The following is an 18884-nucleotide window of genomic DNA, read 5'->3' as shown; positions in this document are numbered from 1 at the left end:
AATATTTGTATTCATCAAGTATTTATGATTTATTAAGTTTCTTTGATCAATTCTAAAGTTTGTTTCACATATTATTATTTCTATACCATTTCTTTGCCAATTTGATTATTCGTCTACATCTTATTTGGCAATATTTTGACTGTTACTCTTGTAACAAGTGGGCCTGTTATTGGTTCCAGAAACTGTTCCAAACTGATTGTGATTGTGCATTTGTATTTGTTGAATCTGTGTTTTTCTTGTATGACAGTCAAGCCTGTATCAGTACCTCAAGACAGAGATGTCTTAACTGGAAAAAGAGTAGTGACATAAATAAATATAAATACACTATAGCACAATAAAAGTACCACTTATATTTGATCATGATTGTGTTTTATCACAAACCAATATTGAATAATATTGATCAATTCACACAGTAGTAGGCCTCAGACTAACAATAAGCACCTGTGTATCCCATTTAACTTTAATAAAAAACATACATTCATGAGGCATATGTCTAAATATAGACACTTGTGCCACTCATGCTAGTCTTAGGTGAACGGGCATATGATCAAATATGGTGTGTTTAGTTTTCACTCAAACATTAAGCTAATTTTTACAAAATGCTATGCAAATAACAATCTCAATCTTTAACAAAACTATTCAACCAAATAATAAGTGTGAGTTACATCAACGTACCATGTTTAGTCATGATGTTATTACAATAGCTGTGGGAGGAGCCAGGTTCAAAGAAGCAATATTTATGATTTCTGTAAGATGGCTGTGTTTGAAGGGCTCCAGACCACTGCTGATTGGTCAGATGCCAATGATGTCACTATCTGTCAGTTAGCTTGATCTCCCCTGATTGGCTGAGAGGAACCACACGACTCCACAGCTCCAAATGGAGGCAGGGGGAGGGTACTTTGAATATGGTTACTTACCATTGCTCCATAACATAAGGCATTAATGTAACAGAAGTGCCCGCGAGCCATCCCAAACATCATGTAACGTGTATTTCAGTATGACAGATAAAAAAAGAAAACATTAACTCGTTAAAACGTTTGGATGTTGTTAATAAATAAATCAGAACCACCTTGAATCAGCAGCTGTACCGTGGCTGTCCTGAATGACCTGTTGTTTAGTTTTTCATTATAATGTTAAACATAACGTTACCTAGCTGATCTGTCTATAGTTTTGTTTGAGTTAATGTGTCAGTCGAGTTTTGAGTGTTTCTTGCTCTTACAGTAAAGGCTAAAATGGAAGTATTGCCTCCCTTGGTCTGAAGACCACAGTAGCATCGTTTGCATAATGGCTTCAGTGGATCGATGATAACTCCACGGTCATCTGCCTCACACGCAAAGTACTTCCTTAAATTACTCATGGTGCCTTTTTGATCAACAAGTCGGGGCGAAGCGATCACTGTCGTTTTTTTCCACATGGGGTTTGTTATGCCATGTGAGCTCCACTTCTTCTTGACTACCTCCAAGTATGACTGGAACACTCTATACTGCCCCCACTACACCAAAACTTACGGTTCCTTAAAAAAAACAGGCATCGTCTGTGTTTTTTTTATTTTAGAACCGAAAGGTATCGCAAGTATCGGTTCTCATGACATCCCTAGTGATATCGCACACCCCTACATCACACTAAGGTGCAGATGGATTCTGTGTTTCTGTGCCTAAGGTTAGCTAGACCAGAGAATATTTAGTTAAAACAGATCGGTGATGCTGTTTTGCCCTCATTGTTCTCTGTGAAGTTTGGTGGAAGTTTTATGTCAAATGAACACTACACAGACCTTTTAAATGTTTAAATTAATGTCAGCAACCGGTCAACTTCGGAGGGGATTTGGCCTTGTGTGCTCTGGTGTTTTGTCTATAAAATGATCAAAAATTGTGAAAAACACCTGGCACACACCTGGAGTGCTTAGTTTTGTTTGACAAACTGTCACAAATTGCAAATGTTCACATGATAAAGGCTGGAACAAGCACATTTATTCTTGAAAAATGACCGGAACCATACATTGAATGCTTTTTCCCAAACTAAAGGGTCACTGATGGTTCTCTGTAATACACAACAATAATTGTCATAACTGGTTAGGTCTTCCTGTTTGCTAGCTTGGGTCATTAAGTAGATGGAGCTCAGTGCAAGTCTTTTTGAGTGAGGTTTCATGTGTTTTACTGGACATCTGTTTCCATGGCAGACCTCTCAACCTTTCTATGTCTACGTCAAGCTCACTTAGGCACCTAATCTGCACTAATACTCTCCAAATTAAGGAGGAGCACAGAGACAGGGGGTTAACTCCATTAGCTCTGTCAGATCAGAAAAACTGAGGGCTGCAGTTAATGGAAAGTCTTAGTACTAAATGAATCACCTGGAATCATTTATTGTCAACTTTGGATCCTATTTCAACACAGCCTATTCTGATATTTTCTCTCTTCGCACACTTGGCCTACTTAGATTTGGTATTAAGTTGCACAGTATATTTGGAACTCAAACCCAGAAGTTAGCACCGACATGCCTCACATACACAAGCTTTTGGCAGAAACCGTAAAAAGCGTATTTCTACGGGTCCGTGGATGAATGGAGTTATCTGAAGAGCAGATATCTGCACCGTTGTGTAAACATGGATTCAGTCATATTTCTGCCTTTCAGTGTAAAGAACAGACTACCCTTTAGTCATTTTTTATCAGAAGATGGTTTGCATTCATACAAGAATGACAGAGGAAACAGTGGGATTTGAAACACATCTCTCCTCTGCACACAGCCCTTAACTCTGCCAGAGCTGTGTGTGCTTCTAAGGATGTAGCACTGCGCAGAGGAAGATAAATAGGTGACAGGCTTCAGCTGGATCGGTGCTGTTTTGACTGTCACTCCTGAAAAAGAGTGCAGATTCTCATCTTTGCTCCTTTGCAATTCTTTGTCAAAGTTCTCAGTCAAAAAAACACTACTTTTTTAGGTTGTCAAGAACTTTTTCATTGCGTGCTGTGGAGCAAAACTTATTCCACCCGGGACCAAACTTTGTTTTCTTTGCTGCCGTAGCACAGTACGGAATAAATTACGTCTTGAGATGCAAAGTCAAATTAAATATTTATTTAACTTAACCTTAGAAATCAGAACAAAAAAAAGACCTGCTGTTGACCTCAGCTGTTCTGTTGAGCTAGATTTCCCTCCAAGTAGCTTCAAATGATACTACAATACTTTTGTAGTATGAAGGTCAGGGCGGCGCAGCTACAGAGCAGCACCCAGGAGCAGGTCACGATACAGAGCCAGCCTTCAGGAAAAAAATGCATATCCCCTGTCAAATAGAATTTATATTAAATTAAAACTACATTGTATCTGATACCGGGATATTACAAAGCTTCGGAGCACACCTAGCGTCACACTTAAACTTTCCAAGCAATTTCCGGAGGGTAGATCTTTATTGTCAGGCGTAGGTGTGACCTACTAACGACCTCCGTGCAGTGTTATTACTGTCAGCAGTGGGTAAAAACAAGCTGTCGTCTTGTCATGATCTCCTGAAAGAGCGAGGGCTAATCAGCTTACACTGTCTGCTTCAGCAGGTGACCCTAGACACTGCTGTGTATCCAGATGACACTTGGTGGAGGTCAGGTTATCCTCGTTTGAGCAAGTTTCTGAATCTGAGGCCCATGTTAGTTAGCAGCAGACTACACCTACACACTGTGCACCATTCACGGTCCCTTTGTGGTTGTTTTGCCTCTGTTTGTTTAGTTTTGTGTGTCTCTGTGCTCATGTTGTGTCTGTGCTCATTTTGTGTCTTTGTCCTTATGTTGTGTCTGTGCTCATTTTGTGTCTTTGTGATCATGTTGTGTCTGTGCTCATTTTGTGTCTCTGTGCTAATGTTGTGTCTGTGCTCATTTTGTGTCTCTGTGCTCATTTTGTGTCTTTGTGGTCATGCTGTGTCTATGCTCATTTTGTGTCTCTGTGCTAATGTTGTGTCTGTGCTCATTTTGTGTCTTTGTGGTCATGCTGTGTCTATGCTCATTTTGTGTCTCTGTGCTAATGTTGTGTCTGTGCTCATTTTGTGTCTTTGTGCTCATGCTGTGTCTGTGCTCATGTTGTCTCCCTGTACTAATTGTGTGCCTCTCTGTGGTCATTTTTTTCTCTTTGTGCTCATTTTTTGCCTTTTTGTGCTCATTTTGTGTTTCTCTTTACTCATTTCGTGTCTCTGTGCTCATGTTGTGTCTGTATGTGCTCATTTTGTCTCTCTGTGTTCATTTTGTTCCTGTCTATGCTCATTTTGTGCTCTCTGTGCTCAATTTGTCTCCCTGTACTTATTTTGTACCTCTCTGTGATAATTTTTTATTTCTCTTTATGCACATTTCGTGCCCCTTTCTTCTCATTATGTGTCTCTATCGCTGCTCATTTTTTGCCTTTTTGTGCTCATTTAGTGTTTCTCTTTACTCATTATGTGCCTCTCTGCTTATGTTGTGTGCCTTTGTTCTCATTTTGTGCCTCTCTATGCTCATGATGTGCCGCTCTGTGCTCATTTTGGGCCCCTCTGTTCTGATTTTGTGCCTCTCTGTGCTCATTTTGTGTCCCTTTGAGCTAATTGTGTCTCTTTGGGCTCATTTAATGCCCCTTTGTTCTCATTTTGTGTTTCTCTCTGTGCTCTTTTTGTGCTTGTTTTGTGTTTCTATTTCCTCATTTTGTGCCTCTGTGCTCATGTTGTGTCCCCTTGTTCTCTTTTTGTGCCCCTCTATGCTCATCATGTGCTGCTCTGTACGCTCTATGTTTCTTTGTGCTCATTTTGTGTCTCTTTGTGCTCATTTTCTGTCTGCCTGACTTTCCAAAAAAAAAAAAAAAGTCTATTCATGCAGAGGTTTTGATCCAGGTAGCCTGGACCTCTACCCAATAGGCCTACTTGGTAATCCATGATACAAATAAGCCAGTGTGTGTACAGTTATCATAATTCATTTCTATACAATGGACCATAGAGATGTATGAGTGGCCTGTATGCTGCAGTCAGATGTACATGATGGGAGTTAAAAATCAGCATCAGCAGGAAGTGTTCATGAGAATGTTCCTTAGTTAACATTCATGTGGAAGGGACTTTGTGTGGATTTGTTTGTGGACCATAGGCTGTCAGGATGATTCAGAAGTGCCCCCTCCCAAGGCCCTAGCCCTATACCACATACCAACACTGATCTTTCTGGGGCGCTTTTGCACCATTAGTCCCACATGGGCAACAGCATCAGGCTCAGAGAGAGAGAGAGAGAGAGCGAGAGAGAAGGGCTCGGCAGGCAGTTGATCTACTGGCATGGTGAGCTTGCCCTGAAAAGGGCACATGCCTCCCTGCGCAATTATCCACTGTGCATAGAAACAGCACCCCCACCCTCAACACATGCACACACAATGGTTTGACCAACACAACTAAAAATGGAAGAGGGACGGTAACAGAACATGGCCAAAGAGCACCAGGCTGTTAAGATCATCACACTGATGTGGGATTGACATTATCTTCACCTTAATTGTGTTTGTCAAATTTAAGATAAGTGAACATGTAACAAACATCCTCAAGGAGAGTGTTAAAATAAGCACAGCACATCAGTGGATGTCAGCTGGTATTGTGCATATCGCATGAGATCATCACTGTATCATGAAAATTCATGCTCCGTAGAGTTTCATGTTGCATTGCCTCTTCTCTCTTGTTGTGCAGGCTACTTCAGCGTGTTAGCAGTGGTCCTGAAGACAAACAACGAATCACCGTGGACCGATGAGTTTGACAGTAAGAGCTCATGAACAAATACTCCAACAAAAAAAATGCTAAATCAGTTTTTCACTTGAATTAATTTCCTTTTCTTTATTGTGCAGAAATTGAGTTATCATGTTTGATTGAGTCCATTTCTACAACCAACCCCAGAATTGAATGGAAGAAGATAACAAATGGGGGACCAAGTTATGTGTACTTTGACAAGAAGATCTCAGGTATAAAAAGCACAAGCAAGTCTCATTTATTTTCTACAGTTTTCCACACTTTTATAGCTGAACATTGCTGAACATCCTCCGACAGGTGACCTGGAGAACAGAGCGGTGATCAGAGAACCTGCCACATTGCTGATAACCAACGCCACAAGATCTGACACAGCCAAATATCGTTGTGAGGTCACCGCCGCTAATGACCAGAAGTCATTTGATGAGATCGTGATTGACCTTGTTGTAAGAGGTAAAACCACATACCTGCGTCACAGGCCTATATTGCATGTTATTAAAAGATATGAGGCCGACGTGAAAATGTGATGCAGAAAACAAACCATTATTGTGCCCTTACAGAGAGACCTTGCTTCGTGATTCACACTTAGATGCTGTAAGATGAAACCGTGTTGTAGGTCGCACCAACCCTTTGGCATACATATGAGGATGTGTTATGACCAGACCTGCCCAGCCGCAAAGGCGTGTTCTGGGCTATAAGAGGAAACCTCTGAAACTGCATCTGCTCCGAATTGCGACGCTAAAGAAAGCAAGCGCTGCGTGTTCTGGTGGCGTTTTTTGGCACGGGCCAAAAATCATGTACCCACCCGTTCCTGTCAGTGCTGTCAGTCCAGTGAACCATAAGGGGTCGGGGTGACATTGGGTTTATAAAGCATCAGAGTCAATCATAGACCTAACAGCATCATGAAAGAATGTTTCAGTTTGTTTAACATTTGTTAACAGTTGATCTCACCACGAGAAGGTAGAAACACCACTAAGAGTGTCTCAATAACAGTATCCTCTTAAAACGTCTTCACATAGAAAGAAGAAGAGAAGTCTTAAGCTCAGAGAAAGATCCCTGGCAGTATGGATGATTTCATGTGTCATCCAACTGTGACTGTCAGTGAATTCTTGATATGAATACTGTAGACATATGTTTCCATAGCCATATAAAGAGTTCACAATCAAATGGTTGAACATGGAACAAAGAGTCATATAGTGTTCTGACTGGTCAAGTTAGTATGTGCAGCTCATTGTCAGCCTCTTGATGGTAATGATCAGACCACTATAACCATGATGATAGTGAGAGGGGCAAACAACAGCAGCTTCTACTTGTTGCCCAGCTTGTGTGTGAAAGGAAGGACATTATTAAAGGGAAGTTCAGAGTCAGGATAAATGTAAAAGACAACAACAGAAAAGTGTTGATATCTGCCTGGAAATAAAAAGGCTTCCTCACTATCATGAAACCTTTGTGAAAGGTTGAGGAGATAACCAGGCAGATTGCCGGCAGCACCCGTTTTAGGATTGTTTGTGATTTGCTCTCAGTGACTTAGAAGTCCTCTCGACTACTTCTAACTTTAAACAGGTTTAGTAGCTGAGTTTAGGTGTGTAGTTCCTAATTTTAGGACTGACACGCCTAAACTCAGCCACTAAATCTATTCAATCCGTTCATTACTCCTAAATCAGCAAGTCAGGAGCTACTGTTAGCCTAAAGGTGCTCTGTGAATATGGTCTCTGATAGTGACAGTGATCATGTTTTATCTGAACACAGTAAAGCCGGTGGTGCCCAAATGCAGTGTCCCAAAATCAGTGCCTTTTGGGAAGTCGGCTGAGCTGAGCTGTGTGGAAGAGGAGGGCTTCCCCAAGTCTCAGTACCAGTGGTTCAAGGACAAGGAAGAGATCCCTGAGGACCCAAAGACCAGCCTCAAGTTCTTCAACTCCTCATACACGCTCAACGCAGAAACAGGAACTCTGGTTAGTATGTGTGCCCATATGTTTGGACAAGGGCGGGGCAGCGGGGACGGTGGCCTGACGCCCAGGGGTGGGGGCGGATATTTTGGGGAGACAGTTGATGGTGCGAGAGGACTTGAGCCACGAGGGGAATCTAGTGTCCTCGCTTGCACATTCCTCAGTTCTCACTTGCTTTGCAGCGCTGCTCGATCCGCTCCGTGCCTCGCCTCCAACCCTCTCTCGTCCACCTTCATGCTGGCCTCTAAGATGTGACACACCAAAGCATGCTGCAGTGTTCGCCTTTACGGGACGTTCTAGTGCAAGTGTCGCCGGCTCAGTTGAACAAACTAAGTTTTCAATCGTAGCTGTGAACTAATAAGGTTGGGAGGAGGGGGTGTTCACAGAAACACAGTTATCACTCCTCTGCTACTCCCATGTGAGGAAGGAATGTCCACCAACACATTTAGAAAGCTATTATTGTTTTGTATTAGATTACATTATTTGGCCAGGAGAGTTGCATCATTTTTGGGAACTTGAAGAAAGCCAGAGAATTTCTTCATTAGTTCATCATGGTTTTTTTTCCTTCATCAACATTTCTTATTTCCACAAATTTCTTTTGCGTTATTCTACATGGCTTTATATTTTTATATATTTCTGCTTGAATATAAAAAACATAAAAAGTTACACATACGTGTGCATACACATAAATAGGAGGGAGAGAAGAAGATAAAAAGGAAAGTATAATACAAAGACTGCTTTTTTTCTGAACATTTCTGATGTGCAGTGGGTTTGAATGTCGTTGCACATAGTTGTATGTCGTTTTTAAAAGGCTGATGTAATGTAGCACCACAGGCTCCTCTGACACCATGACGGGGGGTTATTTTTTTAGTGTGTAAAGTAAAACTGCATATGTAACTATCTTCCTTCACTGAATCCCAGAGGGTTCTCATGATTTATTTGTTCATTCTACTGTAAAAAAACACCAAAAAAACTATACATACAAATCCTGATAAAACTGACCATAATCTTATATGTTCTTAAAACCTTCTGTAAACAACTAGTGACTGGACCAAGAGTGATAGTTTTAATCCGATGTATGTTTGTGATTTCTCCGATGCAGAAGTTCGTCGCAGTCCGAAAAGAAGATGCAGGCGATTACTTCTGCCGAGCGAAGAACGATGCGGGGCACTCTGAGTGTCCACCCCAGAACATGGAAGTCTGTAAGTGTGCCACACATCAACTGCTGAGATTTACGTCCTATCCTCAGGGCTCGTGCTTCCATTCACATGTTTTTATACGCATTTTGATGAATCACATTAACAAAGCTGAATGGAAACAGCAACACTTGATAAAAACCTGCTCAGTTGCACAAAAATGTTTTGTGAATGCGGCAAAAGTTCTGCCAAAGCCAACATTTAACTCGTGAGTGATCAGCTATTTATGCTGTCGCCATCTTCCTGGATATTATATTCATTTGTCTTTGCTTCTAAACTGAAACGAAACACGGAATGGAAACACGACACTTTATTGAAATATTGAACACTATACTCCACTGTGTCACCCTGCCTTTAGAGGGCAGGTTAACCAAATGCCAGCGGTTCATTTCTACATTCTTACCTGAACTCCACAGATGATATTGATGTGGTGGGGATTGTACTGGGAGTGCTGGTGGTGGTCATAGTGCTCTTAAGTATAACTGCAGGGATCTGCTGTGCGTACAAGCGAGGCTACTTCTCCAGTCAAAAACAGACGGGGAACAAGTAAGACATTGAGACATGCTCCCATCATTCACACGAGCAACAAATACATGTGTTCCTCTTTAGCCAACACCAAACCTGTCACCCATAAAAACACCCTGCGCTCTCTCTTTCAGTTACAAAGTTCCAGCTAAAGGAGATGGAGTGGACTACGTCAGGACGGAGGATGAGGTTTGTAAATAGCAGCTCAACTTAGATGCGTTTAGAATTTGTAAATGATACTATTAAAATTGAACATAGTGCATTTTAAAACTGATAGACAGTCCAGTCAGAGTTTAAATTGAAGATGGGAAATCAATCCAGCCACCTGTATTCTCCTTTTATGAGCCCCGCCTGGTCTGCCTCTGTGTATAAATGATTCACCATTCACCTACACATACTGTGGCATTTATAAAAGACCACCCAACACACACTTCAGCCCAGCGCACACACTGGCCAGAGGTGGAAATGGACAAATAAGGAGAGAGATGGATGTCACATGTCAAATCCAAGGAGAATTTATAACCTTCATTTTGATTTGGTGTAGTCAGTTTCACCATTGTCTTATTAAACACATCATTTTACTTCCCTGGGTTCTCTTTTACTATTTATTGTGAAGCACTTTGTCGAGTCTGTCTGATATGAGCAACAAAACAGAATCATTGATCATCTCTGTCCATGTTCATTAATAATGCCCCTGTTAAAATCCCATCATGTATCTTCAGCACTGATCTTTGTGCCGGTGTGTACACACAGTTTGAGTGTAAATCCACAGCGAGGTTTAAGAATGTGGTCCCAGGTGTGGCTCTACACACACTGACAACTTCAACTATTAATGATTCCTGCTTTGTGGAGCAGTCGACTGTCAGCTCAGGCAGATTTGAGCCGTGAGAAAGTCACTGTGAAAACTCCCCTAAAGTACAATGTGAACATTTATTCATTTAAAAAATACTTTACTGATCCCCGGGGGGAATTGAGTTTCGTTATATTTGCTCCATTCTTGAGTAGAAATATTCAGATTAATTATAACAAACCTATTTAGAGATATACAACAGAAATAAGAAAGGAATAAAAGAGAATAAGATATGAGAATATGTAAATATCTGTACATTCATACTTCAGTTTATATCAACTATATATATATATATATATATATATATATATACATGTGTGTGTGTGTGTGTGTGTTGAAATAGATAGAAGTCTGTGCATTATACTACTATATACAGGGTTCCTACGCAGTCTGGAAAAGTCTGGGATTTAATTTGAGTCATTTCCAGGTCTGGAAAAATATGGAAAAAGGGAAAAAGAGTTTTGAAAAATGTTTGTGTTGTTTCCAGACTTTTATCTCACTTTCTAATATATTAATTGATAATATAATATATAATATATTATCCATCTCTACTGTTCCTGTCTGTAGAGTTACAGGTTCACTTATTCATTTAAGTATCCATCTCTACTGTTCCTGTCTGTAGAGTTACACGTTCACTTATTCATTTAATGATCCATCTCTACTGTTCCTGTCTGTAGAGTTACAGGTTCACTTATTAATTTAATGATCCATCTCTACTGTTCCTGTCTGTAGAGTTACATGTTCACTTATTCATTTAATGATCCATCTCTACTGTTCCTGTCTGTAGAGTTACACGTTCACTTATTCATTTAATGATCCATCTCTACTGTTCCTGTCTGTAGAGTTACAGGTTCACTTATTCATTTAATGATCCATCTCTACTGTTCCTGTCTGTAGAGTTACACGTTCACTTATTCATTTAATGATCCATCTCTACTGTTCCTGTCTGTAGAGTTACAGGTTCACTTATTCATTTAATGATCCATCTCTACTGTTCCTGTCTGTAGAGTTACAGGTTCACTTATTCATTTAATGATCCATCTCTACTGTTCCTGTCTGTAGAGTTACAGGTTCACTTATTCATTTAATGATCCATCTCTACTGTTCCTGTCTGTAGAGTTACATGTTCACTTATTCATTTAATGATCCATCTCTACTGTTCCTGTCTGTAGAGTTACAGGTTCACTTATTCATTTAATGATCCATCTCTACTGTTCCTGTCTGTAGAGTTACAGGTTCACTTATTCATTTAATGATCCATCTCTACTGTTCCTGTCTGTAGAGTTACAGGTTCACTTATTCATTTAATGATCCATCTCTACTGTTCCTGTCTGTAGAGTTACAGGTTCACTTATTCATTTAATGATCATCTCTACTGTTCCTGTCTGTAGAGTTACAGGTTCACTTATTCATTTAATGATCATCTCTACTGTTCCTGTCTGTAGAGTTACACGTTCACTTATTCATTTAATGATCCATCTCTACTGTTCCTGTCTGTAGAGTTACAGGTTCACAGTTATTCATTTAATGATCCATCTCTACTGTTCCTGTCTGTAGAGTTACAGGTTCACTTATTCATTTAATGATCCATCTCTACTGTTCCTGTCTGTAGAGTTACAGGTTCACTTATTCATTTAATGATCCATCTCTACTGTTCCTGTCTGTAGAGTTACACGTTCACTTATTCATTTAATGATCCATCTCTACTGTTCCTGTCTGTAGAGTTACAGGTTCACTTATTCATTTAATGATCCATCTCTACTGTTCCTGTCTGTAGAGTTACACGTTCACTTATTCATTTAATGATCCATCTCTACTGTTCCTGTCTGTAGAGTTACAGGTTCACTTATTCATTTAATGATCCATCTCTACTGTTCCTGTCTGTAGTGTTACAGGTTCACTTATTCATTTAATGATCCATCTCTACTGTTCCTGTCTGTAGAGTTACATGTTCACTTATTCATTTAATTATCCATCTCTACTGTTCCTTACTGTAGAGTTACAGGTTCACTTATTCATTTAATGATCCATCTCTACTGTTCCTGTCTGTAGAGTTACAGGTTCACTTATTCATTTAATGATCCATCTCTACTGTTCCTGTCTGTAGAGTTACAGGTTCACTTATTTATTTAATGATCCATCTCTACTGTTCCTGTCTGTAGAGTTACAGGTTCACTTATTCATTTAATGATCCATCTCTACTGTTCCTGTCTGTAGAGTTACAGGTTCACTTATTCATTTAATGATCCATCTCTACTGTTCCTGTCTGTAGAGGTACATGTTCACTTATTCATTTAATTATCCATCTCTACTGTTCCTGTCTGTAGAGTTACAGGTTCACTTATTCATTTAATGATCCATCTCTACTGTTCCTGTCTGTAGAGTTACAGGTTCACTTATTCATTTAATGATCCATCTCTACTGTTCCTGTCTGTAGAGTTACAGGTTCACTTATTCATTTAATGATCATCTCTACTGTTCCTGTCTGTAGAGTTACAGGTTCACTTATTCATTTAATGATCCATCTCTACTGTTCCTGTCTGTAGAGTTACAGGTTCACTTATTCATTTAATGATCCATCTCTACTGTTCCTGTCTGAGAGTTACAGGTTCACTTATTCATTTAATGATCCATCTCTACTGTTCCTGTCTGTAGAGTTACAGGTTCACTTATTCATTTAATGATCCATCTCTACTGTTCCTGTCTGTAGAGTTACAGGTTCACTTATTCATTTAATGATCATCTCTACTGTTCCTGTCTGTAGAGTTACACGTTCACTTATTCATTTAATGATCCATCTCTACTGTTCCTGTCTGTAGAGTTACACGTTCACTTATTCATTTAATGATCCATCTCTACTGTTCCTGTCTGTAGAGTTACAGGTTCACTTGTTCATTTAATGATCCATCTCTACTGTTCCTGTCTGTAGAGTTACAGGTTCACTTATTCATTTAATGATCCATCTCTACTGTTCCTGTCTGTAGAGTTACAGGTTCACTTATTCATTTAATGATCCATCTCTACTGTTCCTGTCTGTAGAGTTACACGTTCACTTATTCATTTAATGATCCATCTCTACTGTTCCTGTCTGTAGAGTTACAGGTTCACTTGTTCATTTAATGATCCATCTCTACTGTTCCTGTCTGTAGAGTTACAGGTTCACTTATTCATTTAATGATCCATCTCTACTGTTCCTGTCTGTAGAGTTACATGTTCACTTATTCATTTAATGATCCATCTCTACTGTTCCTGTCTGTAGAGTTACAGGTTCACTTATTCATTTAATGATCCATCTCTACTGTTCCTGTCTGTAGAGTTACAGGTTCACTTATTCATTTAATGATCCATCTCTACTGTTCCTGTCTGTAGAGTTACAGGTTCACTTATTCATTTAATGATCCATCTCTACTGTTCCTGTCTGTAGAGTTACAGGTTCACAGTTATTCATTTAATGATCCATCTCTACTGTTCCTGTCTGTAGAGTTACAGGTTCACTTATTCATTTAATGATCCATCTCTACTGTTCCTGTCTGTAGAGTTACACGTTCACACTTATTCATTTCACTCTTTTAGCATTTAGCTTGAATAAAATGCTGTGCGTTGAACATGTCTCAGTTTGGACTTCATACACTGATGTGAGCTATCATGCGTAGGTTAAAATTAGAATTACTTGGCGACATAATAACCATCTAACAATTGGTATTCAGATGTTTAATATTGACCAAAAATTCCTCGGAGAAGTGTGTAAATATGAGTCTGGAGAAGTCTGGAATTAAGAAATGGAAATGTGTAGGAACCCTGTATTTAGCAGCAATAAATGGAAAAATAGAGATAGGAAATATGTAAAAATATGAATACTACAATTCAGTGTTTGAACAGGGTACTTAAGTTTGCTGAAGATTTGACTATTGTGCTATTGTATAATAATGATTTAAGATGAATTATAGCAGTGATAGCGCAGAGTATTACACATATTGGTCAATATTGCACAGTTGAAGGTATATACAATAATAATAATAATCTTAATAAATACGGCTCCTCTCTGTTCTCTGCAGGGCGATTTCCGACACAAGTCGTCATTTGTGATCTGAAAAGGGAGCGGACGCTGAGGGGCGCTGTGTGGAGCGTAAGACATGGCCCGTGGGACTGAACGCCACGCTGTCTGACCATGGAGCTGCCACAGCTCACGCTCTGGGCTCTCAGCACCACTGACATACAACTACTCAAGTTTGCCAAAGGTGACAAGATTTCACAGGACAACAAATACGTCAAAGTATCACACATGTAGGGACCGAGATTCATCCGTCAACTCTGATCACCGCCGACTGAATTCTGTTACTAAATTACGGAGTGGTTCCTTCACAGTTACTGCATGGTTTTAAACGGGGCGGAGAAAAGGAAACATTTCTTTGTTCTGCCAGGTAGGAAAGGAGGAGTGTCTTTCCTCCAGTCAATCATGACGCATTTCTACTCCTGCTTCAAACCTTTCGTCATTTGTATAACATTTCTTTTCTACTGTTGAAATTTGTCAGACTATTTTTGATGGAATATATTTTAAAATGCCTATAGATAAAGGTTTACTTTTTTAAATATTTGTAAAATACTAACATGTGTTGTTTTTTTATTTGGTTGTGGATAAAAATATGTAACACTTTAACCACTTTGCATCGAGCTGTAAGCATTTACAACTTTGCGATCGGAAGAAAGAAAGACAAATGAAAACGGACTTGTATCAGCATATCAAGATGTGGTTCTCGATCGGCGGTCTTACATATTTAATTTCTCCGCCGGGAAACGGCCACGTTGTGTTGTGAGAGACTTCCATGTTCATGTTTGTAGATAGTCTTAGTAAGAAGCTTTGAAGAGTGCCAGTCAAATGCTGTGAAACACTGCACACAATCAGTGCTGCATTTTCTTGATTTTAAGTGTCCTTCTATGCTTTCTGTTAATCTTGTATATATTGAATTTACTGTCCAGGATAGAGTTTTGCTGTCATATGTGCGTTCAGTATTACACTATAATAATAATAATAATAATAATAATAATAATAATATTAGAACAGGGTTTGTAAGTTAACCTTCCAGGCCCAAACTAAACGAAGATGTAATACGAGACGTTGTACTTTGACATTTCACTGTGCAAAAGCCTCGACCTGATACAGAAAACAAAGAGTATACTGTTACTGTGAGTGACAGTTCACCACTTTGTTATTTGAACTACTGACTCAACTGTTTTCAAACTACTATTACTCCAGGTACCAAGAACACCCCTAACTATTAGAGTCAGGGAGAGCACATTAAAAACACAACCCTTGACCTGAATCCTGGTTGATATTTGCTGATGTCCAGTCTGTTTACAAACTGCTTTTGCTAAAAAGAAGAATTGTGCTAATTAGAGAGTAGACCTTATCTAACATTTCTAACCTTTAGTTGTGACTAGTTAGTTGGAAAGAAGGATCATTTGAGGTTTGACTGCAGCTCGTTCCTCTTCAGTGTTACAGTGACATACAGCTGGGGTCTGGAGGGTTAACAGTTGTGCTGATTGTATATAGATATTTGTCTTTTTGTTCTCTCTCTCTCTCTCTCAAGATTATGTAAAGTGGTGAAAAATGTAAAAATGTCCTATTCGAGGCGATATGAAACTCTTTCCATTTGTAAGACTGAGGAAAGTTAACATTTTGTCATATTGATAACACGTGAACAAGAGCTTCATAAAGCCCCCCCCCCCTCCAGACAGGATATTTAAAATATACTCTGCTATGATTTATATGTTGTTTAACATGATTCCCACGAAAACAAAGTTAATTTTGTTTTTTGTTTTTAAAGGGACTGAAAGCTCCTCTTCTCCCTGATTTAGAAAACATGTATTTGGCCTTAGTTAGTAATTCCATAGTTACGCTATGGAATGCCGATAGAAATCAAATGGATAGAAAGGACATACCCATTCAAATCAACGTAACTGGAGGATCAGAGCGGCTGCCATTTTGTGTGTACAGGCGCAAGCTGTTTTCACACCACCACGCGGCAACCGCCCTGTCAACTGCCTTTCATCAAAAGTGTTTCCCCAAAGATCCTGTAGTTCAGCACGGTGCACTACACCGCGCATTCATGGGGGGCGACAAACACCTCACCGCCCTGCCACCATGATCACAACCGCCTCCTCTCTGCCGCCTGCCCTCACTGAAATGACTGGAGGCAGCATGTTACCTGACAGTGGTGTGAAAGCAGCTTAACTTCTATTTAAACTTCTATATCAACCGACTTTTGCAGTAACGACCAAATTGAATACTTAATGCGTCATCCACACTCCTGTCACCGTGTGGGAAATCACATTACTATCACCAGATGAGAGACAACTTGTTTGACTTGTTTCCTGTGACTGGTGTAGTGTGGAGGCATGGTGGACGCTGCACGCTGGTTACAGAAAAAGCCAAACAGCGGGCTGGGTCTAACGACGGAACACCCTTTCAAAATACAATTTCCGGGTCCAAGCGCTCCGTTGAAACAAAACAGACAACAACGGCCAAACATGTGAACAATTACGATCACCTCTTTAGTCAGTTAGACGTCTTTTTCATCCATAAGAAAGAGGCAAAATCACAAATATGTTAGATCGATTGTATTCCTAATGTCTTCTTTATCCATTTTGAAATTTAGAGTTTCTTCTAGTCAGACAAAATAGTTATATGGTAAGGATGTTTTATGAACAGCTGACCGGGCCGGGAAACTTCAAAATAAAGTTCCCCAACCCGGTTGTGTCCGTTCCTCGCCCTGGTGCCGCTGGAGTACAGCCCAAACTGTCAGCTATGAAAAGGGAAGAGCACATCCTTACCATAGAACTATTTTGTCTGGCTAGAAGGAATTATGTTGTTTTTTTTAAATACTCTGTTCAAACTGCGGGGAACACAGCACTGCTGCATTGTAGAAATATGAGGCTTGGACCCAGAAATCATATTTTGAAAAAGCCGTCAGATCTGAACAGCCCTGTAACCCCTCCTCCTCCCTCCCTCCCGCCCTGGCGAACATCTCCCAAAGTTCACCGGTCCTATGTCCACCCAGCGAGCTGAGACAGACGTGACCACAGCAAACAGATCAATGTCCTTTCTATCCAATTCTATTTCTATGGAATGGCCCGACAAAAGTTGACAGGCTTGGTCGCTCACATATGCGATGTAAGAGACCCTGGCTGTCTGAATGTGAATGTACAGAGACTGTCACTGGTTCGCTGCAGTTTCGAGGCAGAAATGCTCAGCCAGGAGGTCGACTGCTCATGTCCCTCAAGATAAGTCTCCTACAGACGGGTTAACGAGGTTAAAAACATGGTTTTCATTGAAGGAGGTCTTGAAGAGCAGCATGGCAGATTCAGTCACGATCCCACCCTTGTGTCAGTGTCCAGAACAAACAGCTCTCCGTCTCAGAGCGCTGTTGCTTTTTGGCTCCTTCTCACCACCTCTATGAGCTCCAATCAGATATCCACGTATCACTACACGCGTAACTTCCAGGCAGCTCATAGGAATCTCTTGTTCAGCTGTTATTAATGTTTGTGGTCAAATGTTAACTGAATATCAGTCATGGTAGAGACGATCTGCCCAACACTTGCACACAGGAAGAAGAAACCCCTTTTTCCAAGTTGCATTAAGGAACCAAGAGAAAATGTTTGTACTTTTACCCCAGTCGAGTTCACAATGACCCCTGTCACAGGTACATTATAGGGTGAGACACAAGTCACGCAGCACACACGCAAACATTTCCCCTCCTCATTTGTACAAAGCTCATTCCTCTTAAGTGCCTTCTGCCTTTACAGTGGTCCAGTTCCCCTTCCACTTGTACATTGCTCTGATACTGTCGGAGGCTTCGTGTTCTGCATTCATTTGACAACGAGCACGGCGTTTGAGAGGAATGATGTCACCGCAAATTTCCACTTCCGTTCTTTACATACGTATCTGCAAATTTTGTAAATAGCTTTTTTTTTTCATAGATTTGAAGGTGTAGACATGGTGAGTAGAAATAGAAATATATTAGTGCCTAAATATAGTGGGAGTTATTTTTGGTAAAGACACATAGCACTATTAGGCAAAAAAGACAACGACGGATACCCAAAGCAGGGGCGTTTATACAGGGACTCTGGTTCAAAACAGGTCCAGAAAGACGCACTGGCTGTCTGAGGTGGGTGCTTCATTTAGAACACCAACAGTCGAGACGATTGGATTCACAAACCCACCGCTGCTTTCATGAAAGGACTGTAATGGACCTCTAATCATTGAGGCGTTGTGAGCGTTTTTAAAGAGTTAGAGTTTAAAGCCACAGCACCAAACAGGAATCCATGTACAGCGGCTCCATGTGGGCCTGGTCTGGTGGGATGTTGTAAGGCAGCGGTGACAGAGATTATATCCACATGACAGTGAGAGATGGTTTCCAGTGTGTGTTGTGCACCGTTGTCTTTCAGCTGAAGGATGGCAGCGCTGCATGATCCGGCACCGTCAGACGGTTTTAGACAGAGGACTGGTGCTACATGTAAGAAAACCAAACTCTCGTGCAGTAGAAAGTCCCTTTAGGGCCTGCTGGGGTTGTTTTTGTTTATTTTAGAACCACTCTTTGTGATTAATAAAACTCACTTCTAATATTACTGGAGACATTTGTGTTTGCTTTTTTTTCTCTGTG

General features: G+C 40.3%; 1 protein-coding gene across 1 annotated transcript in view; it reads left to right on the top strand.

Moving 5' to 3' along the window:
• The window catches only part of LOC310956205 (junctional adhesion molecule 3B-like), a gene marked incomplete at its 5' end in the record, with an annotated part of 47837 nt that extends 28993 nt beyond the window's left edge, over positions 1–18844 (top strand). Inside the window, 8 exons of the mRNA XM_083926366.1 lie at positions 5654–5722; positions 5809–5922; positions 6008–6160; positions 7457–7659; positions 8756–8855; positions 9266–9395; positions 9509–9563; positions 14280–18844. Coding sequence (XP_083782492.1) covers positions 5654–5722; positions 5809–5922; positions 6008–6160; positions 7457–7659; positions 8756–8855; positions 9266–9395; positions 9509–9563; positions 14280–14315 — 860 coding nt within the window. The 3' untranslated portion in view covers positions 14316–18844. The remainder of the gene's footprint in view (positions 1–5653; positions 5723–5808; positions 5923–6007; positions 6161–7456; positions 7660–8755; positions 8856–9265; positions 9396–9508; positions 9564–14279) is intronic.
• Between the last annotated feature and the right edge of the window lie 40 nt (positions 18845–18884).

Source organism: Echiichthys vipera (genome assembly GCF_963691815.1).
Source record: "Echiichthys vipera genome assembly, chromosome: 14".
Taxonomy (NCBI): Eukaryota; Metazoa; Chordata; class Actinopteri; order Perciformes; family Trachinidae; genus Echiichthys; species Echiichthys vipera.
The sequence above is the reverse complement of the archived record's forward strand: the minus strand, read 5'-3'. Positions and strand labels throughout refer to the sequence as shown.